General features: G+C 39.2%; 1 protein-coding gene across 3 annotated transcripts; it reads left to right on the forward strand.

Moving 5' to 3' along the window:
- Positions 1-3,904: 3,904 nt before the first annotated feature.
- On the forward strand, positions 3,905-26,336 carry vwc2l (von Willebrand factor C domain containing 2 like). 3 transcript variants are annotated; one of them, XM_084907753.1, is made up of 5 exons: positions 3,905-4,710; positions 5,794-6,303; positions 10,013-10,111; positions 18,298-18,427; positions 25,375-26,336. In XM_084907753.1, exons 2-5 carry the CDS (start codon positions 5,896-5,898, stop codon positions 25,524-25,526), a joined length of 789 nt encoding a protein of 262 aa, XP_084763879.1. In that variant the 5' UTR covers positions 3,905-4,710; positions 5,794-5,895; the 3' UTR covers positions 25,527-26,336. The 3 variants fall into 3 exon arrangements, with proteins under 3 accessions (XP_084763879.1, XP_084763878.1, XP_084763880.1); XM_084907752.1 differs by having other exon boundaries at positions 3,906-4,998; XM_084907754.1 differs by lacking the exon at positions 10,013-10,111 and having other exon boundaries at positions 3,920-4,998.
- The last annotated feature ends 214 nt before the right edge of the window (positions 26,337-26,550 follow it).

Here is a 26,550-nt window from a genome sequence, read left to right on the forward strand (position 1 = left end):
AGTGTTAATTTCAAGCCATGAGCATAAGACTCAGCAAGTGAGAGGCATATTGCATTGTTATGTTCAAAAAACCCTGCTAGAGATATTAATGCAATGTCTTTATCAAGAATAAGCATTATTTCTGTGTAAGAGGACAAATAAATGCTTCACTTACACAAAAGTCTTGAAAGCCCCCTTCCCTTCTCCTAGTGGTTTCTTGTCTTTTTCCCCTATCTCACAAGCTCAGTCCCCTTTCTCCCTCTCTGCCATTCAGTTTAATAGGTTAGCATGAATAGCTGTGACTGAATATAATGCCTAAGACCTGCTTGCAGGCTATAAATGCAGCCCTAATGGCAAAACCATTATACCATTTGGTAGACTCTGCTGTAGTGAATGTGTTGCTGCAGGAAAACTGAGGTGGTGGAGGGCACGAGGCACGGTGGGGGATGAAGAGCTCGTTTTTTCCATTAGCTGATTGAACTGGAACCACGTCATGTGGCTGCCAGTTGTTTGCCTCGCATCGAATACTGCTAAGATGTAAACACCTCAGTTAGGGTGTTCTGGAAAGTGTCATATAAAAGAACTGTCTTGCCAACAAGAGCACTTCTCCATCCAGCAGTAAGACACAGGTAGTCTGTTAAGTGGTTGCTCTAGTACATCTTTCAAAATGATGTTTTGTATCATCCACCCCATGTTTTCATGAGCCAGAGTGAAGGCCTAATGGACCATAGCGTGCTGGAGTAGCTGGCTGGCTGTCTTAAACAACACATCTCATATTAGGCGCCAACATTTACTGAAGTGCAATGTCAGATTTAATAAATGATATATATAGTTGTGCTGACTCTATTGCTGGAAGTGGTGTGAGAAGAGGAAGGAAGATGAGAGGCTTTATAAAACATAAGTGTTCCTTTTCTTTTTAACCAGGTCAACAGCCAAGATGGTACTATACAAAGAGTGGGGGAAGGGTTGTGGGGAAGAGGTGGTTTGTGCTGCATAGTAAAGAACATAAAGTAGTTCATGCTGGTTAAAACAGCATATTTTTACCCGGGATAAAAATGTTTGTCTTGGACAGTCTGTGGAAAAGACATGCACTCTGAAACCACGAGAAAATGTTTGGTAACATGAGCGTAAAACAGTTTGTGAAGGAAGCAGAGTTTAAAGAGGAAACAGCCAAAAGAAAAAAGTAGTGGAGAAATGTTTTCCGCCAGAAGTAGCTTTCATTTATTAATCTACAGCCAATGTCAAATGCAGATTGATGACAATGAGATGTTAAAGATGTTAGATGTTAAAGGAAATTGTATACAAGTTAACAGTGTAACCTTAGTTTGCCCTCACGTGTTTTCCTAAATGTTCCAGCTGATACAGTAATTATCCACTTTGCCAGGGTTTCCAAGAGTAACCACTTGCCACAGGTTTTGTTGTGATTTGCAGCTTCGCTTGTATCTGCATTTCAAAGACCTGCCACCTTTAAGAGATAACTAACCATCGCACAAGCCCTGTCGATGGCTGTGGCAGTACCATCTCACAACCTGAGTGACAAAGCTTTGCTCTCAGATACTCTGTTATTTAGTCTAATCACAGAGATCTTATGCAGAATCTGAGTCAAACATTTGAGCCATTAGATTCTCTAGTATTAGAAAATAATTACTTCAGTTTCACTGACAGGAGCGGGCAAACAGAATGCTCTCTAAATGGATTTTCACTTGTGCAGGGCAAAATATTATAAAGCTTGATGATTGATGCTGAATTTTCTTGAGTTATGTTACCAGAGATACATTTAAAAGAGAAGAGGCCCAGCACAAGCCAGTGCATTAATGAGCATAAACACTTGATTTATTTAGACTACCTCTTCATGTTGAGCTGTAGCATTTCTTGCACAGTTCTTATCTTTTCAGTACTCCAAACATTCACCAATTTCACAGTTTTCCTCTCAGTCCTCCTCCCCTGTGATTAGTGAATACTTAATGAAGAGAGCCAGCGTGGGATGGTGAGCTAAACTAGGTTCACCTCATCCGAGGAAGAAGTGTCCCTGCGTCTTCATACCTCATATAGTCACATACATAGACATAGACACCGTTTGTTTGTTTTTTCTAAACATATGTGAACAAGCAAACACTTAAACCTCTTTTGAAAAGAACCTTAAATTTAAAAGATGACTTTGTTGTACAAATATGAAACATAATATTGATATATTTTTGAGATCAGTTTTGCAACTACCGCTCCTGAAAATTCATAAATTCATAAAAAATGAACACCTTCAATGGGTGAAAGGTGGAATCTGCCACGCATAAAGCTTTCTTGCTTCAACCCATAACATCTAGGGTCTGGTGTTCTCTCTGCTATTAAAATATTTGTTTTGCTCATGTCACAATCCCAAGATTGTGATCCCAATGCACTTTATATTGTTAGGTAAAGACCCTAGAATAACACAGGAAAAGTAGAAATCCACAAAAAACAAGGCCAATTTCTCCAGGAATGGCTGAACAAGAACCCCCAAAAAATGCATCACGTGATCTGCAGGTAAGTCATGCAACCGCTCATCAAAGAGCATGTGTCTACAATCAGAAAGACACAGCAGACATTTGACCTTCATGCCAGCAAGAAGCCTTTGCTGACCAAAAAGAGCACAAGAGGAAAACAAACGTTTTTAGTCTATGAGCGAGCCATATGTGGTCTGAACAGACAAACCAAAGCCAGAGTTGTTCGACCACAGGACCCCTGGATATGTTTGGCACAGTTTTTCAGAGAAATACCGTATACTAACTCTGAATCATGGTTGTGGATATGTTAGGGTTTTTGGATGGCTTTGCTGCCTTGGGGACAGGGCAGCTTATAGTCACTGATTCAGTGATTAATTCTGCATCATATCAAAAAGTGCTTCAAGATAATGTGAAGCCATCTGTCCAAGAGTAGAAGTTGGACAGGAAATGGAGCTTTTAGTGTGATAATAATCCTTAGCACTGCAGCAGATCCATTAAGGAATGAATCAAAATGAAAAAATAAAGGGTTATGGAATGGCCCAGGCGAGAAAAAAACTGATTTGAATCCATGTAAAATGTTGCTGGGGAATATCTGAAATTGGCAAGAAAATCATCAAATATAGTGCAACTGAAAGGATTTTGCATGGTGGAGTCGCCAGAAATTTCAGCAGGCCGATGTCAGAGACTGGTGGACAATTATGCAAAATACCTACAAGAAGTTATTTCAGCTAAAAGAGGGGCAGTACTAGCTACTGTGGCCAAGGATATACCTACTTTTTCCTCAAAAGAATATTCTATCTAGCAATATTTTTTCTTGAATAAATATTTGCAATGTCAAAAAGACACAGTGTGAAATGCTTACTTGTACAAATATGTCATGGCGTATATTTGCACATGACTTTGTGCCAAGTAAACACCTAAACATACATGCAGATGTCATGTAGGTTATGAAACCCTGCAGGTAAAGTTAATGCGTGAAAATATATCTGCAGCAGTATCAGTCAAAAGTTGCTGTTATGTATAGTTAAATGCATTCTGTGAATTAGCCTGATCCCATTAGATTTGACCTTCCATGATGTCTGCGGCAGATGTAAATCTATAGTTAAAGTTGAAGAACACAAGTTTTTGACAGTCTCACTCACCCTGAGGACTAACAAGTATTAATTACTCTAAAAAAAACATGTCCATTACTCAGAAATGACCATAAATGCATAGTACGTTGCAGCTGACAAGGTGTTTATGAGTCTTTGTGGGAATGTCTAATTAAGTGCTGGTCTTCTAGCTCTTAGTCCTCTACCCTTAGACTGACTGTAGTCGGGCAGTGGCCCCTATAGGCTACCATTTGTAAAACAAAGCTGGTGTTGCTCTGCAAAGCCGTACTGTACTTTTCAGTTAATGTGGTGGTGTTTGGGGATGGGGGGGTGCTGAGAAGTCAGACTCCCTTTTGCAGTGCACCATTGAATACAAATAGGTCTCCGTAAACTGCGCTAGAAATGAGTGACTCAGAGAAACATGCTGCGGGTCATGTGTGAAGACACTGTCACGCGCTGGCACACTCGCGCACGCATGGACACACATATTCACAGGCGTATAATGAGGCAGGCGTGCACATAGGCGCACCCGTTTACAGACAGGGGGAAGGCTCGCACACATATTTAACTGATCTAGCATACCTCCTCAATTTACCAGCTGCTCCTGTCGGAACCAGTCTTGACTAATGACCACCTATTTGATCGTTTTACTTCGTCCCAGCCTTTAACCCTTGCAGTAATGCAGTCATACTTGTCCTCGGATCGTGGGAGGTGAGTGTTGTTGTGACTGTGGTTGGCAGAGGGGACTGGGGGGGCGCTCTGCTCTGCTCGGCGCAGGACGCAGAAGATAGTCGCTCTCCAAGGTGCTGAAAGTCGGAGCGCTCCCTCGTCAGTCTCGCCTGCTGATGATGAACGTGACCTCGGCCACAAATTCAAAAAATGACTGGCTTCAGCCGCGAATGGGTCGATTTTTTATACTCTTTAACTTCTACCCATGTGGATTTTTTATTTTCCGCACAACTGCTGGATGTATACACACATGTTCAACAAGACTGGCTGCTGCTTTCTAATATTCACCTCCATCGTGGGGAAATACTGAATTGACTCCGGATTCTCAGGGAACGCTATAGAGGATTTCTCGAGCAGTTTCTTTTTTAGTCTCTCTTTCTCTGTCTGTAACGCATGCAGTTGGACTTGAACTGCGATATTGTCTCGAAAAGGTGAGTCCAATGAGGATAATCATGAAGAAGACCTACTTTTACGCGGATGTCTTTTTCTCTGCAAGGGGGAAAAGGGGAGCAAACCTCCAAAAGGCTGTTGTTTAGTTGCTTTTAAGCACATCATCACGACAAGAGGGCGGATTACAGTATCTTGTGGAGACTGGTGATTTCACCCTGTGGATAGAGTGAAGTTTCCAATAGGCAAGGCGACTATTTGTAATCTGTCTCCGCTCTCTGTATTGGGGATCCTACCTTCACACTTAGTGGATATCAGTCATATTCAAAGCGGTGAGTGAGTTAGAGCTGTCGCTTAAAACGCATCATAGAGATATTTATCTTCAGCTATATATTCCCCAACTGTCTGGATTGTCGATGTGTGTGTTTCCCCTTCCAAACGGTTGACGCATTCTGGGTTAAATCATTGCGCATTTCTCAATATTTGCATGTATCTGCATGGAACATGGTTAATATAATAAGAGGTGGTTACAAGAAACCCAGAGTCGGAGAAGTCATTACTATCATTACTGGCCTGGGGGAGAATTGAAAGCGTTAATGCTACCTGTTGTCTCTGAAGCCTCTCATAAAGTTTCAAATTGTAATATCTGATTCGGTTTTATTTAATGGGGAGAAGACGACCGTGGGGAGCTCACTCCACCCACTTTAGACAATCAGTGTTATAACCCTTCCCTCTGTTGATGGTCGTAGCTGTTGCTGTGATTTTGAAAGAGGAGAATAATTTGCATCTAATGCACCACCACCACACTAACGCATATAGACTGCATGCTTCTTATGTTAGCAAATGTATTTCTATTTGTTTTCACCATCCGTGGCTTTAGCTTTATGTGTAAGATATTTTCTTTTGTGACAGAGCAATGATAAAGAATTACGAATGATCTCTATTGAAACATTGGTGCTGCATATGTGCACCGTAAATAAAAGATACCCATACACAGGCCTAAGCCAAACAAAAAAGAGAAAAAAGGGGGAAAGTATTTAAAAGGGGATTTTGGTTTGTAAGGATGTGCAAACCAGCAGCTGGGGAGTCATCATCCATCATGTCATCTTCTATTTTTTCCACTGCAGCTCATTTCCTTACGTGATGGTGGTGATAATGAAGCCCTGGACAGATCCGGAGAGGATACAGAGAGGCTAAGGATGACATCCACACAGCCGTTTTGAACGTGGATGTCAATGCCGCGGCAAAGGATGGGCCTTCTCCTCTTGACTGCCTTCGTCCCCCTGTTGGCCCTGAGCGCTGTGTCACCGGCCACGGTGGGTAACCCCGAGGATTACGCCGCAGACGAGGCGGAGCGGACCGTCGGTGAGAACATTGTGTTTGATGACTACCGGGGCAAGGGATGCGTGGATGACAGCGGCTTCGTCTACAAACTCGGGGAACGTTTCTATCCGGGACACTCGAACTGCCCGTGCGTGTGCACAGAGGACGGGCCTGTGTGCGACCAACCCGAGTGCCCGAAACTGCATCCAAAGTGCACCAAAGTGGAACACAATGGATGCTGCCCTGAGTGCAAAGAGGTGAAAAACTTTTGCGAGTACCGAGGGAAAACCTATAAAATTCTGGAAGAATTCAAGGTAAGCAATGAGTTAGAAGATTATAATTCAGCCTTTAAAAAAAACCATCTGTTTACCAGAATCCACTAGAAAAACTCTAGCACTGAACATGAATATTCCACCAACAATCACCACTCTGCATCTTATTTATCTTTATTAAAGACTAACTGATGCTCAAGACTCTAATCCATCTTTCCAGTTCATTTGGTGAAACACAATCAAGTCACACGCAAGTGTGTTTTTAGTCTGTTAACTTGTTGACAGCAATCATCTTTGATCACATTTACTGATGAAAATAACAAAACGTAACATAACAGTGGTGCAGATGTGATCTGGTGGGGCTGTTAGGGTTTGAATTAGTGAGACTTTGTATTTGGGTTTAGATCAGTCCTTGGCATAATGTGAAAGTAAGCTCAAAATGTGTTTATTGGCCAAGGGCACCAAGATGGCTGCCACCCAGAGTGATATCATCCTTCTGCCTGCTTCATCAACTGAACATTCATCCAGCATTACCAAACTGACAGATGCTATAACAGTATTTTAATACTGTGATTTGTGGACACTGAGTCATCACTGGCAGCTCCAGCTTCCCTGTGTCTGTTGGAAAAAAAAGGTTTCTACCTATCAGACCAGTGTCTCAGTGGTTGTTACAGAGCATGACAGTACTGCCTGATTATAAATGACACTGGGAGCATGACAACTACAGTCTGTGTTTAAATTGTTGCTGCCCATGAGGAAACCTCCTCATTCACATTTCTCACAACTGGATTGAGGCAGTAAGTGACTGAAATATAATATGACATGTCATAGCCAAAACAAGGGTATAGCTCTGTGGTTAATCATAGCATTTGTTCATCTCTGTGCAAATGTATCAGCTACCAGTTAAGATAAGTGCATCCATTGCGGTTGCCAGACAAATGCTATGAGCCTCCAATGGTAAACTGAATTTTTGCGGGCTCCACTTTAGTGATGTAAATTAGCTTTTGAATGATGCAATCGATCAAAAATTCCATTTTTATGTCGCTTTACATGATAGCTGTAAATTTATCCCATTATGGAGTTACCAGTTACACAGTAGAAACTAATGTTAGAGGTATGTTCTCATCATCATCAGTAACATGAAAAACTGAATCTCAAGTTTGTGAACATCTGCCGAAGATGTAAAATAAGACCAAACTAGATAGGCTATTTATTATAACAGATGTACTTGGAAGATAATTCCTGCAGTAAGATTCTTTTTTGCAAAACCAACTACCAGCATTTGCAGATCAAAAAATCAAAAGACATTAGAAGAAAAAGCCTGCAATAGCTCCTTAGACAAGGGTTCTTGTATTCAGATAGGATTTATGACCCCAGCAAATATCTGTTTGACCGGGCCACAGCTGGGGAAACACAAGTTGTTGGTTACCCTTTTAAAGACACATAAAAGGTACTCAAGAGCTAAATGAATAATTGAAAATAGCCTTTCAAAAGCTCAAAAGCATCTTCAAAGCTAACTTTGTCAGTTGTAGTTTGCAGGAGTGGGTAGACTACGTGTGTGCGTGTGTGTGCTTATACAGTCCAATAAGTCTGACTATTTCTCATAAGGTTTCCTTTGCAGGGTTAAAAAAAATATTGATCTTATGCTGTCAAATACGCAATGGAATGCACAATATCTATGTATCATTAAAACTGTTTTCTAAGATGAAGACTGCATTTGAAAAATGTAAAATATCACACAAAATTAATTTTGTGCATAGCTTTAATTATGCTTTTTGGTAACTTAAAGGAAGTGAATCCAGGTGTGCACACAACATAGAATATCACATTATGAAGTGTTTACATCTATAATAGCTCTGTAGGTCTGTTTTAGGTATTTGACCCGGTTAAGTACCAGATGATCATCTTTTTGTATTTACAGCAACTTCTAGTGAATATAGTCACTACGGTATATTTCCTTTTGTCTTCCTTTTTTGCTTGCTGTCCAAAACTCCAAGACAACAGGAAGTGTTTTAGTGTAGTTTTATAACAGCTTCAAGGTAAAACAAACAAAGCTTCCTGTAATGTCAGAACATTTTGCATAAGAAAATAATTAGCATGCCACTTGAACGGAAAGAAAAAAAAAACTGAAGCATACACGGGGCTAAAGAGTGAGTTAAGCAAAGCAGGTGTGTAGACAGGCCATCATAATTAACTTTTCTGCTACAGTTTCTCTGGAAATGCATTTTTTTTTGGGGGGGGGGGGGGGGGGGGCAAATCACAAGAAATCAAACAGCACAAGGAGGGAAAAATAGTGTGCTAATGTTTATTCATCAGTTTTTAATGTAAAACCTTTTAGCGGCTGTGGGATTCATCTGCATTATCAGCTAGAGGTGCAAAGAGGCATTGCATTGGAGTTTATGGCTTTGTTCAGAACTGTTACAATACATCTCTATTAGGTGCCATTCTGTCAACAAATCTGTCAACAATATTGATATACAAATATCCATTCAAAGATTTTAAATATTCAGGTGTTCTCTTGCCATTGTAAACAGAATGACATAAAGATTTCAAATGTTAAAATTTAAAAAAAAATGATACTGAAAAAATTGAAAAATGTTTTGCATTAGTAGGCAACCACAACTCTTGGTGGCATGAAAGTGACATAGTGTTCCCATTAGCAAGGGGTGTGAGAGATTAGCCCATTTGAAACCCATGTACTTAATCTGTAATGATTGGTGTGTTTGCACGTCAGACACAATCAAGCTCCTGCAGCCCCACAGATTTCTGTGATTTTGTAAGGGCTGCTTTAAGGGCAAAAGCTTCGCAGTCTGATGTAACATCTGATCTATCAATAGTGCATTGAGGAGCAAGAGAAGGGAAGGACATTTCAACATTACTTCAAGGTGAAGAACAAAATCATTTGTTTTTATAGATTGTCTCAGTAGAAATTGCACTATGGTTCATAATGATCATCTTTTAAAAAAAATAAAAATAAAAAAATCCATGCCCACACAAGTAGCAGTGTCTTAGTCCAAATTGTGAAAGTTGAGTTTCTTCAGTAAAGACATGAAAGCCTCAGAACCCCGCAGTGTTAAAGGAAATCAAAGGCCGTCAGTGTCTGATATGCAGACACCTGTTTAAAGATGCCGACAGGTTAACCTTTGATTTGGGCTTTGTTGGCATTTCATTTGAGGTGATTGTGTTGCATTGTGTAGAGGTGTGCATTTATATTCAGTAGCAGATGATGGAGAAGAGAAGAGAGAAGAGTCAGTATTTTGGGAAGATAACAAGAGAGATGCGGGCTGTTTAGAGCTTCTGGGAAACTGGGATGTCTGGCTATGAAGAACTGTTTTTGGCATCCACCAACACTTCATATTTCCACTTTCCTTATGCTGAAAACCTCATTATACTGTAGGCTGATCATTAAGTATATTGCACCTAATGTATGCAATCATGATCATGCAAGTAGTATTGGGCATTCCTTCAACACAAAGCAGCTGACTCCAGCGAAATGTCAGCCTGTCATTTGTGAATCTAATGCTGGCATAACTAATGCATCAGCAAATTGACAAATAGGTCCAAACTACATTTCCCACTACAGCTCATCCACTTAAAAGTTTTTGCTTGTAGCAACAAAGAATTTAATACTGATACTGTTGATTCAGCTTTAAATTCTTTGTAAAAGTAGATGCAGTAATTTCCAATATCTTGTTTTATTGCCATGTGAGTGAGTCATGCCACTCAACCATAGTAGGTGTTTCACCTACAGGGTTTTCCATCTGATGAGGAAGGGACCAGTCCACCCAGCATGGCTGCCGGTGTGCCTCTGGCCTCAGCGCAGCTGCAATCAAGAACCAGGAGGTATAGGGTGAGTTCAGATCCCAGATCTTCAGGCTAGTGCTGGGATGTGAACTCAGATGTGAAGAATCCCATCCATGCTTCTTATGACCACCCTCCCCCCTAGGGAAGGGATGCAGATTTGACAAAGGTGGGAGGGCTCTAATATGTTCAGTAACAAAGGTACACACAGTGCAAATCAGCCATCAGATCTTGAATAAGTTCTCATTTAAAGGCAAACTATTTTAATTTGTGACTAACAGCCTTAATGCTTGAGTTCTGCTCACCTTTCCCTTAATCCACATGAGACAAGTACTATTCAGTGGAGTGCAATTAAGCCCTGTACCAGATTTAAATGTTGAGGAAATCTCATAAATGAATTACTCCAATCAATGTAAATCAAACACTGTGGTTGGATTTTTTTCATGTCTCTGTTTTTGGTAACTTTTATTTATTATATCTGTACTTTTCTATCACTGCAGTGATGTGGCGAAGTCACAGAAGTATTCTGTGAAAACATGTCTGCAGACAATTATAATAATTTGTTTACAATTGTACACACACACACACACACACACACAGACTGAGCTGCCCACACAACCACAGTAAGTTGTTGTGTTTTTAACACACCTATGTGAGAAAACATCCATAAAAGCTGTTAAAATTATTGCTCAAATTGATTTTCTTATCCAATTTGCTGAAGGCAACAACAGTCGCAATTAGGGGAAAAAAATTGTTAAGTGCAAACAATTTGACCGCAGAGAATGTCAAACACGTTTTTATGGTTTTGATATATTTGTACTTGCAGAATTGGTGTGCAAGTGTTAGTACTGTATGTTTCCATCCTCATCCTCAAGTCCTTTCTGTCTATTCTCTGTGTTATTTGACCACTGATAAAACATTGTTTTGACTTGAACAACAGAGCATGCAGTTTGACTGTCAACTCATTCCTGTCACTGCTTTTAACAGCATGAGTATATTTCCTGTGACCCTGTCGTCCAGTGTCAGAGTATTTTGCATTGCCATTTTGCCCTGCTGAAGGTTACCTGACTATTCATTGCTTCCCTGCCCTGTCTCTGTTTGTCTCAGTGTGCGAATGAAAAGCATGGCAATCGATTGACTCTAATAGCCAGCCAGAAAGATGGGGACAACAGGCGTCTTTTCTTCACCAAAACATCTGGCAGCAAGTCTAAATTCGGTACTAGTGCTCCATTTTCTTTTGTAAGTCTGGGCTTAGGCATGACTGATCCTCTTCACGGTAGACCTCACACAAAAGGACGCATTGAAAGCACCAGGCATGGCTGAATACATTGAAGGATTCTCAGCAATGTGTCAAAGGTGCATGAAGAAGTTTTCTTTTCCAATTGCATTTTTAATATACTTTTTCCCGTAAAGCATCTGAACTAGCAGGCTGCATTACAGGCCCATCTGGCAGATTAACCTACAGAGATATACCACTTTCAAATTAATTTATTTTAAAGGTCAGTTGTGATAGTGAATAAAAACTGCTGTCTCTCATAGCCACAATCTCCAGTCTGTACTTTAATACAACTTGTTACATCTAGAAACACCTAGGGGTTAAATACATGCACATATATTATAGTAAGAACCCAGTTCCCTCTTCTGTGTCAGTTTTTGGATGATTTCTTGTTCAAAAATATTTATTCGCATTTGTGTCGCGTGTACCTATCCACTCATGTTATCCATTGTTTTTATTATACATGATTTCATGCAAGTTTCTGTCTGAATGGATTTCAAGTAGCTCCTCTACAGCATCTACTCTGGTATCTGTACCAACTGAGCTTTTTCAGCAATTAAGAATGAGTCCACTTTTATTTCTGCCTGCTCAAGCTCTGCTGAATTCTGGTTGCAGTTCCTCCCATCTTATCAGTGACGTTAAAGGAGGAGAAAACAATGGCATTTATCAGGACTCCTGCTTGTAACTTCCACTTTCATTTTAGCATATCGTGCAACAACCACCCACATTGACCTGAGAGACAAATTATGTGAAAGACATTGTTGGAAAAAGTAGATAAAGTTTTTATGTGCCACAGTGGAAACGCATTCCTACACTCTTCTGTGGAGCTGTTGAATCCACTTTTCAGGCTCACAGCTTCACTTCAGGATTAGTTAGTGCTACAATCAAGTCTATAACTGTGAAACATAAGGTTCTCCCCAGGGTTTATCCCTAAAGCTTTATTGTTTCGTTGTGAATATGTATCATATTACGTTATATCTACATTGATTATCTAAATGGATCTGTTCTCATTGTAAAATGCACAATTAGATTTATTGTGGTCAATGATAATGAAAAAAAATCTATCAGTTAAGATTTGGTTTTTCATACTTGGATAAAAAATCATTTACAGTCTGTGACTGCAAAAATGTTGCATTTCCTCCCTTGAGATGTTCTGCCTGGCCTTTGCTGCTTGTTCTTGGTTCTTTCTCCCTCCAGGTTTGTCTTCAGTAACTGAAAGGCATGCTCTATTAGGTTGGGATCAGGTGACAGGCTTTGCCGTTGAAGAATACCCCATTTCTTTGAGAAAGCTCCTAGGCTGCCTGTGGAGGATGTTTTAGGTCAAAAGCCAAAAGCTGCAAAAAACATTCTATTTGTTTTGTAGCATTTGGCTGAATCTGAGCAGAAAGTAAAGCCCTGTAAACTTCAAGATTCATCCTACTATCAGTACTTCTATCAGCAGTCACATCATCAATAAACAGTAGTGGCCCGGTTCTGGTGGCAGCCATAGATGTGCATACCATGCTATAACATTACTTCTACCAGATAAAGTGGTATGGTACTGCTGTTTCTCATCCTTGTGCATACTTTTCTATTCCCATCATTCCGGTAAAAGTTTATCTTGATTTCATCCAGAGACCTTTTTTTTTTGTCAGAAATGTGAAGGCTCTGTCAGAAGTGTCCAAGACACAGACTAATCTAGCCTTCATGCTCTTTACACCACATTGTAAACCTAGAATATTAATGTGTCTCTTGAAGTTTTAGACAACGATGCACCTTCCTGCCTGATAGTGTTCTTGCTTGGCCAAATGTTGTAAAGGATTTTTCCTTAACAAAAAAAGTGGACTTTGGTGCTGTTGAGCTGGTCAGTGCATTCCTTCATTTTAAGAATTTCAGAGCATGGCCACATCTAAAGATTTTGATCTGTCTAATAAGTAGAGGTCGGTGGATTGATGCAATATCAATAGTATTGGTATTGGATTGATGCTTTGTTTCTAAACTCTAAGCTCAGCAGATTTTTTTTTTTTTTTTTTTTTGGAAATGAAAAATATGCCTCAAACATGCACTATGAAAAATGCCTGAACATTTTTGTGTTGACTGTCACATCTATTTCATTTATAGCCTGTGGCACATTTAAACAACAGAAGATGACCTAAAGTGCTTTAGAGACTAGCACATTTAAATTCCAGCTCTCCGAAAAACCCAGTTTAAAAACACTTGAAAGACTGAAAAGTTGGTTTTTTTTTTGTTGTATTAACTAAAAAACATTTGTACAGAATATGCAAATTTTTGATGATTCATTTTATAAATCATGATACACTGCTCTCCTCTAAATAAGGCGCCTTTGCAGGTCAAAAGTATCAGTATTAGTATTCTTAGCTGCAATACTAGCCCAATTTACTTGGTATCAGATCAATACCAAAATTTGCAGTATCGCACAACACTACTAATAGGCTTATTTTGGTTTTTCAGTCTAATGATGACCTTTACTTCTATTGGCATCTGTTTGCATGTCATATTGAGAATTCCAGTGGATAGATGCAAGTTTAACACTCAGAACAAACTCTTTAATCGGCTTAACTTGTCATGGAATAACAAGGGAACAGGCTTCACCTGGACTTGAAACTGCTTGTCCATCAACTGATTCAATACTTTTGCACCTGGGGGACTACAGTGGGGGAAATATGTTTTGATGCTGTGCTGAATTTGTAAATTCCCTCACTTACAAAGAAAGGAACAGCCTATTTTACACAGTAGTTTCATTTTAATGGAGAGACAGAATATTGTCTAGAAAAAAAACATAAAAGTTATGAACTGATTTGCATGTCATTACTTGAAAGTACTTGAAGTAATTGATCCTCTAAACCCAGCCAGAATTTTGGCTCTCACAGATTGCCTGTGGTCCCATAGATTACAGTCAATCAGGCAGTTTATCAGTTACAGATACTACTGAACTCAATACTTTATGTGTATAAAGCACATTACAAGTTGTCCACAGAATCACTTAATTTTCTATCCACACAACAAATTTCTTTCAATCTAACATCTCCACCACTGTGAGCAAGACCAAAGAGCTGCCAAAGGATCTCAGGGACAAAACTGTAGACCAGAACAAGGCTAGCATGAAATACAAAACCATCTGCGAGAAGCTTGATGAGAAGGTGACAACTGCTGGTGCAGTTACTTGGAAATGGAAGAAATGTAAAATGGCCAACATCTGGAGCTTGTGCAAGATCTTGGCTCCTGGGGTGAGGATAATCATGAGAAAGGTGATGGATCAGGCCAAAACTACACAGTAGGAGCTTCTTCATGATCTGAAGGCAGTTAGGACCACAGTAACCAAGAACTCCATTGGTAACACACTGGTCCCATTGCTCAAGAAGGCACTTCTTGTGTTTGCCAGTGAACATTTAAATGATTAAGAGAAGGCTTGGGAGAAAGTGCTGTGGTCAGATAAAACCAAAATCTAGCTATCTGGCATCAACTCAATCCACTGTGTTTGGAGGAAGAGAAATGCTGAGTATAAAGAAAAGAAGACCATCCCCATACAGACATTATGGGCCTTTGGGCCTGTTTTTCTGCTAAGGATACAGGATGACTTAAACATATTGAGGGACTAATGGACAGAATCATGGACCATGACTCAAAACATACAAGGCATACAAGGCTACAAAAAAGTGTCTAAGGAAGAAGTGCATCAGTTTCATGGAGTCTCCAGACCTCAATCCTATTTAAAATCTGTGGTGAGTGAACCTGGTGACCAAGTACAAGAGATGTCTTACCCCTGTGCTTGCCAGGGAAGGTTTATCCATCAAGTACTAAGTCATGTATTGTTTGGAGATCAAGCACTAATTTAACTCAATGACCTGGAAATCATTTTATAACCTCTTTTGTTTTTTTCTGCATTATTGGTTAATATTCTGTCTCTCCATTAAAATAAAATCACCATAAACTCATTGAATTAAAGTAAGAAAATCTGCGCTTCAGTTGCATCCAGATATAAAATCCGCACTAGTGCTTTACAGAGGCAAAGTTACAATAATGGTGTCGGTGTCCAAATAAATATGAACACAACTGCATACTGTATGCAAAGCAAGTAATTTACATAATTAATAACTTCAATGAGTGTGGTCAGATTAAGAGCATTCTTTTGTACGGCACTTAAATTGAGTTATAAAATCACTAAAACATGATAATGTCATAGTAACCAAAATATTTATTTGAGCAAGAGAGAATTTTACTTCCTCATATAATCTATATCATCATATTTTACTTTTTGTTTGTTTGTTTCTTTTCACTGGAATTCTACTCAAACAATTTTTATCCTGCGTGTTGTCTTTGGGTACTTGGAGACACAGTTCTGCATGTTAATTAGTGATTCTAAATATACTGTAGCTGTGGATGTGAACATAAATGGTTGTCTGCATCTCTTTGTTAGCTTTGTAATGGACTGTTTATTGTGCTCCTCACCCAGTGTCAGCTGGCAAAGGCTCGAGTCATCAGCAGCCCTAGTTAGATAAACAGTTTAAAACAAAGGATGGATAGATATCATGTCAGCTGGATTCTGTAGGCCTAATTAAATTTCAGTATGCGATGGTGCAAACCTATATATTCACACAGGACAGCACAATGGCATGATGTATAAATAGATGCAAAATACTATAATATGGTGATATTTTTTTCAAGATCTAAACACTTTTGGCAGTACACTATAGCTGAGTACATCTGCAGAAGCGCTGCCATGTTCCTGTTTTTATATTTACTCTGTATTTTGAATGTGGTTATCTGTGCCCACAAACTTTGAACATCAGTTTGGTTTTATATGCCAGATATGTCAGAAGTTTAGATCTTTGCTTGATGTCTTGGGACTTTCTTTCAAAAACATCCCATCATTTCTTTTTAGTCTGATCATTTGAGCTAGTTTGATAAGTTTATTCAAGGGGTTTTAACATTTTCTGGGCCATGTTTATGCACCACATCCACGCATAATATTCATTTGGAATATTCTCTTCTAAACATTGTAATAAACCCATGGAATGTAGTTCATTATTGCAAACGAATCTCGCTTTAATATCCCCAGTGAAACATATTACCCAATATAATCTTGATTTAACCTAAGCTTCTTCTGTTGCCAGTGTTTTTGCATTTTTATTCAAGTCGTAAATGTGATGGACTACAGAGCTACATCGGCGTTAAATATTTAATCAGTCTTCTCATAGTAATATGTCAGAGATAAAGACTTTGTTATTTGTCATGATTTACAGCTTTATTCTTATATTGCAAATGCATATAAGAAATTAGTGATGATTTTCATCTACATTCATCAGAATTACAGCATATGTAATGCAAAGTTATCAGATGTTATATTGTGAGGAGAGAAAGTTTAAAAAGAGGAAGTAACATTTTAGATTTTTTTATCCGTTTATTTATTTTGCATTGATTCAGAGAACTTTTTCTACATGGTCTTGGGAATAGCTACAATCAGTAATTAGATTGTATTTATTTTGCACAGTTTCCCCTATATCTCTTAATGTGCATGCTGACTCCCATAAACTTCAATAAAAACAAAAGGAGTTTTGACACTTTGATTATGTGTCACTTAATGCGATCTGCCCAGAAGAGATGGTAAAAGTAACACATATACATCTTGAAATACCTTAGCCCTTTCACCTGTCTCTGCACAAAAACAAACTGTGGAGCCGCTGTTGTCGTGGCTATAAATCCATATATTTTGGGAACAAATGCAGCTCAGATATTTGATGACACAGTTCCAAAGTACTACATTAATCATTTAAAGAAATCAGAAAAAAAATGAATGACTTAAGCGCAGGCATGAACTGGTTAGCTTAGCATACTATAAAAAATGGGAAAAGTCCATCCAAAGAAAATAAAATGTACCTATTATATTAGCCTACACTGTAAATTTTCCATTGTATAGAGACATCCCATTAAGCAAACCCACACCAGTGGGAAAAACAATGTATAAATAGACAGCTGTGGATCTCCTTTTTTTAATGCATGAAAGTTAATCATATTTGCTGGAAAAAAGAAAAAAAAAATTGCAAGTTGGAATGCAACACTTGACCAACAGGGTAAAGACCCATGAACTAATCATTTAAAAGCTGCCACCACAGAGTTCACAGGAAATTCTGTGGTAGCATATGTTATGAATTAAAATTATTGACTGCTGCAATAAGTGAAGTTTTATCCTTCAAATGAATAAATCATGAAGATTAGAATCATAATGTGAAGCTTATTGTTTATGTTGCACTGGCTGCTGTCCACACAGATCAGCTTTCCCACCAAAAAAAGTTAAGACCACAAAAGGGGTCATCAAATATGAAATATTATTACTGTCTAAGCCCGACACCAAACTGCTGATACAGCAGTGCGGAGACACACTCAAAGGCTGTTTACTATGATGAGCAAAAAGAAAATCTAATATGATGAACAGCTGACCTTTTGTGATTTGGAAACAGTTTATATTTTTCCACTCCATGAAATTGCATTACAGTTCATTTTCCGGTCAAGAGACTTTGTAAAGATAGAGTCAAGTATGAGGCAGCTGCACAGGGAGCTGCATAGTAGCTACTGATTTACATGTTGCAGAGGTGGTGAGATAAGTCTCTGAACTGTTTCCTGAGGCAGGCCACAGCAGAATGCAGCAAAACATTAAATATCATGAACATTACCTTATATACTCCCTTAGTTATTTCTAGAGATTTTGTTGTAAGCCAGCAGTAGTATAGGCTGTTTTTGTTAAGGCAAAAGTACCCTAATAAAACTGGGGATGTGAATAATTTATTAACCTGTGTCTTTGTTTATCACAACACATTTTTTTCACGCATCTGAAACTATTAAGAATGTGCATATGAGAAAAACACAAGCATGCATGGACATGCACACACACATACACACAAGGTGAAAGCTACTGAGTCATCTAACCCAGATTCCCTGTCTCTTTCCTCCTCTGCCCACAGCCGTCACCCTGTGAGTGGTGCCGCTGCGAACCAAATAATGAAGTGCATTGTGTGGTGTCCGATTGCGCCGTCCCAGAGTGTGTCAACCCTGTGTACGAGCCAGAGCAATGCTGCCCCATCTGTAAAAACGGTAAACACTCATCTCCTCTGGAAGTCAATTCAGATTCCTTAGAAGTCATTAAATTTTCATTAAACCAATGACAGCAAGTTTATCGGTGGTATCACCATTTGATGGCCGTGCCTTTAGATCAGGATGAGGATGTAATTGATGTTTTATGAATTAAAATTATTACCTTGGGCCCGTTGGACACTAATGAGCAGTACAAGTTTTAATTATAAATGACACACTAAGCAGAGTAAACATTAGCCCATTGATTAAAGGGATGGTAGGAGGGACTAATGGGTCCTCAGAGAGCCTTTTATTTCCCAGTGCCCTGGAGCCCTTGTCACACGCAACCAATCCCTAAATTAGAATTATAGGATTCCAATGGTTCATTGACTATTTACAAGGCGAGGTGAGAGATTTCCCTTTGCCAGCACCAGTCCTGAGGGACAGATGGAGCTTTATGAGTAAAGTACAGTAAGTGCACTTTTGCAGTGTGAACCTGGCGTAATATCAAATTCAAAGTCTAAACTTGACATTGCATTCACTAAACAAAATGTTTTTGCATTCTTGTTGAACTTAAATGACAAACTAATGAAAAAAGAAAGTGTATATGTATATATGTATATATGTATATATTTAACTGCTGCTTACTTACAGGTTAAAAGTAAAGGAATGACTTAGTTGGAGGCAGATGCTAAATGCCCGCAGTGGCACAACTACAAACATTTTCTTCCTTGTATTTTTTATTTCTCACCATTTCTTGTTTTCTTCTGTTTCAACACATAGACACACATAGAGTGACACACACACACACACACACACACAGTAACAAGGCTACAGAAGCTGCTAGGAGAGAACTAATCCAGGCTGACAGGACACAGTGACACCCTTGGCATTTCAGTGGTAGGCCTGCTGTTTCTAGGTTACCCAAGGGTTCCTCGTCAGGCTCTGGTACCAGATAAATCTTTACGGGAGTGGATAGCTGAGGGCTGCGAAGAGAGGACAATGAACGAATGCTATTTAGCTCTCATTTTTGGCCAAGGGACAATGAAAAGCAGACACCCAAATGTCCTCAGTTCAGTTACATATAGTCAGAGAGACAGATATTTGTGTTTTTCTTTACCCGTTACAGGTTTTAGTTTTAAATAAAAATACAGTTATAGAAATCATTGCACTTCAAACAGGGGCAAAAATTGTGCAACTAGGATGTGCAGTTAGGTTCATCACGGTGAAATTTGTTGAAGTGAAGTGCAAACTTTCAGCCTTAATTCAAGGGATTTTACATAAGTATTGCAATAACTGGTTAGGAATTACATCCATTTTAATACATAATCAACCCCCCATTTTTAGAGGCTCAAAATTAATTGGACAATTCACTAACCAGCAGTTTCATGGCCAGGTGAGTCCTGCCCCCTTGTTACTTCATGGCAGTTAAAGAATACGATTTCAGAAGCTGATTTAAAGCATTAGATTTTAATTTTATAGCTTTCCCCCACTATATTTAAATACGAGCCCCAAAGAAATATCAGTACAATTGAAGGAGGCTAACATTAGGCTGAAAAAACAAAATAAACCTATCAGAGAAAGACAGAGACAGAAAGAGCAAAACCGTTAGGAGGGTCCAAATCACCAATCTGATAAATTATTACACATAAATGAACTCACTGGCCAGCTCAGCAACACCAAAAGGCCTGAAAGACCACAGAAGACATTTGTAGTGTATGATCACACAATTATTTATGTGGTTAAGAAAGAACAACGCAACACAAGAGCACAAGATCATTGTCAAGGTGTACATGTTTAACTTATACTAAAATTATCGCAAGAGAAAAGCATGGAGAGAAACAGCTAATGATCTGAAGCCGACCACATCATCTGTCAAACGTGGTGGGGGGGCAATGTTATGGCATGAACCCATATGGCTGCCATTAAAACCAGGAGACAAGCATTTATTGATAATGTCACTGCTGATTGAAGCAGAATTAATTCTGAAGTGTACAGGACTATACTCTGCTCAGATAATAAATAATAATTGGACAGCACTTTATAGTACAAATGGATAATTATCCAAAGCAAACTGCAAAAGCAATCCAATCGTTTTCTCAAAGCAAAGGAATCTGGTATTTTATCAGTCACGTGATCACATCCAATCAGTCACAATCCAATAGCCGATGTTATTCAGTTGTTAAATGCATAACTGAAAGAGACCTATAAACAAGTAGCATCTAAAAGTATTTGAGGTAAAAGTCCACAGCACAAAAAACCCCACAGCACATAACATCAAATGCACAGACACTATATCTTTATGTGGTTGGCATTTAAATCTAGCAGGGAGGTCTACAGGTCATCATAGTTCAACTGTAATCTGGTTTACCAAAGGTCGTATGTGATCATCATCTCTTTTACTTTGTAGCGCTGCTTGCTGACTTAGAATGCAAATTATATTTAAAGGATGCTTGAAGTAAATATCAGTGAGACTAAACTGTGATGATATGAGCCCATTCACAGCAACAGTTTGAACTCTCAGTTAGACATACTTTGAAGCAGCAGTAAGCAGAAAGCAGCATATTTAATAAGATGTTGACATCATCAGAATATATAATGTGCTGGGTCATCTGATAGACATATTATCCCAGCTGAAGCCACTTAGCTGTAACATGGGTAACTTTTAAGTTTAGATCAACAAGCCAGCTTTGTTTTAATTGAGTAGTTATTATAATTAGATAGTTGCTATGCTTATGGCTGTATGAAGTTCTAGGTATAATGTTTATCATCTATACAAGTTAGACTGGATGACAACCAGTCGTTGTGTAAACAAATGCTAATTACCACCAAAGTACATCTGAGAACAATAGGTCACATGAACAGGACTAAAGCATGACTGCTGTGCCTGGAAGGCATTATTGTCTTCCAGCAAGCCATATAATTGTAAGCTGACTAATGGCTCTAGGATTTTGGACAGACAGGTCATGTTGACTGTAGGCAGGGCTGAATCTGATTACCTTGAAAGTTCCTTGGTTACTAAATACAGATGCCGTGGAATTTTAATAATATTAAATTGATCCACTGGAATATCACAAAAACATGATGTGACTCCAAAATGAAAAACTGGAAACACTGCACCTTTTTCTCTTTAAACATAAAGAATCAGTGTTAATAAAATGCATTTTGCAAGTTCAGCATTTGCTGTCAAATTACATTCCCTTTAGAAACATGTCTACAATATCCAGCTTTTTGTTGTGTTATTTATTTATTTATCTTTATTGCTGCTCTCTTTTTTCTTTAATCCAAACATTATGTAGAGAGCTTTGGTCTTATAATACAAAAATGATTATCTTTTTTATATAGGTTTACTTTATTGTGGCATAAATGATTAGGAGAGGCATAATTATAATATTTTATGAATGCAAACAATACTAAATAATACTCTTCTTAACAATCTAACAGTGTGAGATTTATATGGGAACAGCTTTAATCTCTATAAAAACAATCTTCTTACTGAACAAGCAAAACTCTCCAGGTAAATGCTAGTTTAAGTATACTACAGTAGCTTGTCATGGTAAAGCTTTGGGTTAACTTTGTGTATAAAACCTGCACATCCTGCTAAAATACTTTAAAGGGAAGAAAGTCACAGAAAGCGCAGTGAGAACATTTTCTTTAAACTGTACTCAAATGCTTGAAAGTACTTGAAAACGATTCTCTCTGTTATCTATCAACATCTTTACATTCACCACTTTTTACCTCCCTCAGAGATTTAGAAGGTAAATGGAAATTAATACTGAACAGATATACATTTGAAAGGTTTATTTAAATTAATAATTTAATTACAATGTAACACTAAGGTTATGTAAAAAACAAACCATCTCAACAGTCTCTGAAAATGAGTAATGCTTATTTCACAGATCACAAGACAACTGAATTTAATTAAATGGCCCTTGATAAGGCTTTATACAATTCTTAATACAATGTTGTGCCTAAAATGAGCTGCCTAAATTACTAGTTTGAGTTCTGATTGTATCTCCATACACCACATTTACAATTCCAGCTCAGGTAAAAGGTCCAGATTAACTTATTTTAGTGAAAGAAAGGTTTTAGGGTTGCTTTGTAAACAGAATTGTGCAGCGATGACCTAATTGCCAGTGGCTAAAATGTTACTGAGGAATATTTGACTCATTTAGTCCAATTAGTCACTGACTTAGTGAGTTTAAATGGAGCTATATGTGCGTACACAGTGAAAAACAAGATTAATCACCCATGTTCCAGTGTCTTAACTATATTTCAGACTTTAAAAAAAGCAACTTTGAACTAAACTGATATGACCTTGATAACTGGATGTCTTTCAGCTCACAAATTAGCGAATCAGTGCTTATGGTTGCCAAACTTTTGTCAGAGCTTTCTATTATTAGGCTGTAGCTTTTCAGCTTGGCACCTTTTTGGTGTTCCTTCCTGAAAACACCAGCAGAGAGGAAGAGGCAGCACAATAGAATAGTAGGCCAGTGGCAGTGCTCATTTCTGAGCTCCACATTCATTGAGCCCATCTGATTCAGCTCTAATCTTTATCATGAATTATATAGGCTACTGTAAATTAATCAGGGAATATGTAATTATGTAATTCTCAAAAAGAAATGAGTAGTATCCTGAAAATGGCTAATGGTTCCTCAGTATAACAAGATTAAACCAACTACAGATCTGCCACTCCTTATCTGTCAGAATGCCGTCATTGTGGTCTTTTAACAGACATATCATAGAGGAGCAGTGCCATGGAGCTGGATACGGTTCAGGAACATATTCGCTTTGACATATTCTCTGAACAAGCTGCAGTTTACATTGTAATCCTTAGGCAGTAGTCAGAGAAAGTATGATGTGCTGAGACAGTTTTGACACAGGACAAACATTTTCTGACTTCACCAGATTTTATTGGCCACGAATTGATCACATGCTCGGACGAGTGACCGCACGCCCTTCACATGGTGACAGGAAGCTCAGACTGTGTCCTTGCGTCTCCCTATCTATCGGGCTATAAACAATCACACTTGGCAGCAGCACGGGTCACCCTCCTCCCTCATCAACCTCTGCCGAGTTTGTCCCGTGACCTGTGCCAGCTGTCCAGAGGCAGATCATTGCGAGTTAAGACTTGGCAAGTGCTCTCTATGTCTAAGATCAGATCCCATGCTCTTTTCCTTTTCTTTTTTTTCTTTTTCTTTCGTTCTTTTTTAAAATAGAGCATAGGACCCATCTATGCTAAGGCAAAGGATGGGGGTAGCAGGTAGCCAGCAGCTCCCTTTGTCAATGTCACATGGAAATTTATGGCTTCCTGCATCTTTTATTTCTCGTACAAGCACTACATGGAATTAAACCTAATTCCTTCGATGCATAAAGCAAGAATTTGTCAAATATTGGGAGTTGTCCCTCTGTAGACCATTCCAGCATTTTTACCCTTGATTTAAGGTTAAACTCATGCTCCTGAAGATTTAAAAAGTCAGTGTTCCCTGTGCCATGCTGCGAGTCAGCGTGACGTTTTAAATATTTAACCACAATCCTGATCTTTAGCTAACCTTAATCTAATACCCTGAGTTACTTTTCCATAAAGCATTAACAAGCCTTTTTTAAAAAAAATGGAAAACAGAGGTGTTACTAATAATATTACCGATGGCCACATTGTTCCTGAAAGCCGTGACAGTGAGACGATGAGCCAGCATGCACAAATGCAGGACCTTGAAATTGAAGCTGATAAATGAAATTCACTCTTTATTTATTTTATTACTGATACCTGTGCTTGTGTGTTAAAATGTAGGTGTGAAAAAGGCTCAAATTGTGTGACAGGTGAGAAATTCTACAGTGTACCAGAAATGTACCTCTGATCTTTAGGTTGACTATCTTGACACATTTACATTGCTATCATTAAGCTACCAGACCCTAAATCATATTCACAGGACACCAAGATGTTTCGTGAATATCAGGCGTGAAAGCTACTGTGTCTTCAAGAGTTATGGGACATATGAGTTTTTATGACTGCTCGTAGAGGAGTCTTGAATCTGGCAGGTTTTACCGAGCTGAACACTGAGAGCGATCCAAAGTCACCGTCACACCAATTGAGCTGCTGATTGCTTCATTTTAAATGATTAAAACTAGGATGAACTCATAGCACCTTCTGGCTCTCCTGTCTCTAGAGGTAGAGAAAGAGATGCACTACCTCCAATATCTCTGAGGCAAAGAGAAAAACAAATTAGATGTAATAATTTCAGGTGGTAATACAGATAAATCTTACAAATGTAATACCGTTCTTTGGCGTCCTGGAAAACAGATCCTAAAATTTACCCAGGATAATCTGTCTATCTGGTGAGATTATTAGAAACGCCGATGTAAGGTGTTCTAGTCGTACACAGCATGTTTTAGAATTAAAGGAATCCTATCAACATCCACACAAGTAAATCCTACAGTGTTTAACGGATAAATCAGATGTCAAAATTAATCGGAGTTCTTTATTGGTTTGACAGTCAGCGTGTGTGAATGCGTGGAATGAAGCTGTGTAAGGAATTGCTAAGGAGTTCTGTGGCCTTTTCATACAGACCGAAGTGATTAACACCATCCTCCCTACTGCCTCTAAAAGCAGCTTTCTCTCTCTTCCTCTGTCTCTCTGTACTCCAGCCTCTCTGTACTGCCAAGCCAGCGCCTGGCAGGCTTCTCTGCTTGCGGCGCATTAGGATGCAAAGCGCTCCATGTCGAGGGAGAAGGAGAGACTAACAAAAGCGCTTTAGTGTTGCAAAAACAAGCCCATCGGTGCATGCCCGTGAAAAGATCTGTACGTCTGCTCTGACTCCCCTAACTCCCTGCAGCTCTCTGCATCACTCCACCACCCCACTGCAAAGAGAAGCTCTCAGGAGAGACACATCCATTTCTTGTCGTTCTCATTCCCTCTTCTTCTGTCTCTCTCTTCCCTTCCTTTCCTTCCCTCCCTTCCCATGCGGCAGGTCCAAATTGCTTTGCTGGAACGACGATCATCCCGGCTGGAATTGAAGTAAAGGTGGACGACTGCACCATCTGCCGCTGCCACAACGGAGACTGGTGGAAGCCGGCGCAGTGCTTGCGGCGAGAATGCCTCAACGGCCAGTCATTGTCATAGACGGACTCCTACGGGGATGGTAGAAAAGCTCAGGCAAGGCTCTGCCTACTGTGCCATTTTGTATGATTGACAGGGCAGGAGCACAATTCCTATAAATCCTGAGACAGCATACAGTAGGATCGAAGAGGTGATCTCGCAGGCTTCACACAAATGTAGCCAGCGAGAAGAAGATGGAACTTGTCTCAGTTGTTTCCACACTCCGGTTTTAATGGTCCTATATATTTTCAGAAGTTGACTTGCTTGACTTGCTGCTCTCACACACACAAAAAAAAAAGTTTCTTAGCTCCCTGAACTCTTTCCTAACCATCGGCAATGTTGAATTGCTCAAATTGATTTCTGTACGTATGTCATCAGCTTGTTGTGCGTGCCAGTCACAATCACACAGGTGTTCCAGCAGAACAAACCGTAAGCACACTTAGCAGCGCTTCTTTTGGCATACAAGGATTAGCACTGATGAAAACACGGCAAAGATGTGCTTGAGTTACACGACTTCACTCTAAGAGCTTGTTTACAAGATGTGCATCACACATAAATGTCTGCCTCTTCATGAGACTTTATCGCTGCGGCAGGAGCTCGCTCCTAACATACATGATGCAACGTGCAACTGTCATATACCATTAACAGCTATGGAACCTCAAAGGCTGATTTTATTGATCAACACACCATGGTTTTGAGTCATGTCTCACAGGCAGGATAGGTTTGTACCACCTGGAGCTGTGGGGTAATGAAATGTAGATTTTCAAAGAAGAAAAAGAAAAAAAAAAAACCCTGCATCCCCAAGAAGAGCCATGCTGCATCAACCCCCCCCCCCCCCCCCCCAAAAAAAAACAACAACTTTGGGCAACCCTTTCCAGTTCAATTGGCTTTATTGTTTTCTCTCAGAGGTCCATATCCTCCAAAATATTCCCACTAAGTAACTGCTTGAACTTCTTATCAAAGCAATTTGCGAGCCAGTAGCAGCCTGCTTTAATTTTCCTTAATCAAGGAGTATTCTGTGATAAATCATCCAGCTGGGTGCTTGGCG

This window comes from Perissodus microlepis, chromosome 16, assembly GCF_051167445.1.
Source record: "Perissodus microlepis isolate ML-2025 ecotype Zambia chromosome 16, ASM5116744v1, whole genome shotgun sequence".
Classification (NCBI taxonomy): domain Eukaryota; kingdom Metazoa; phylum Chordata; class Actinopteri; order Cichliformes; family Cichlidae; genus Perissodus; species Perissodus microlepis.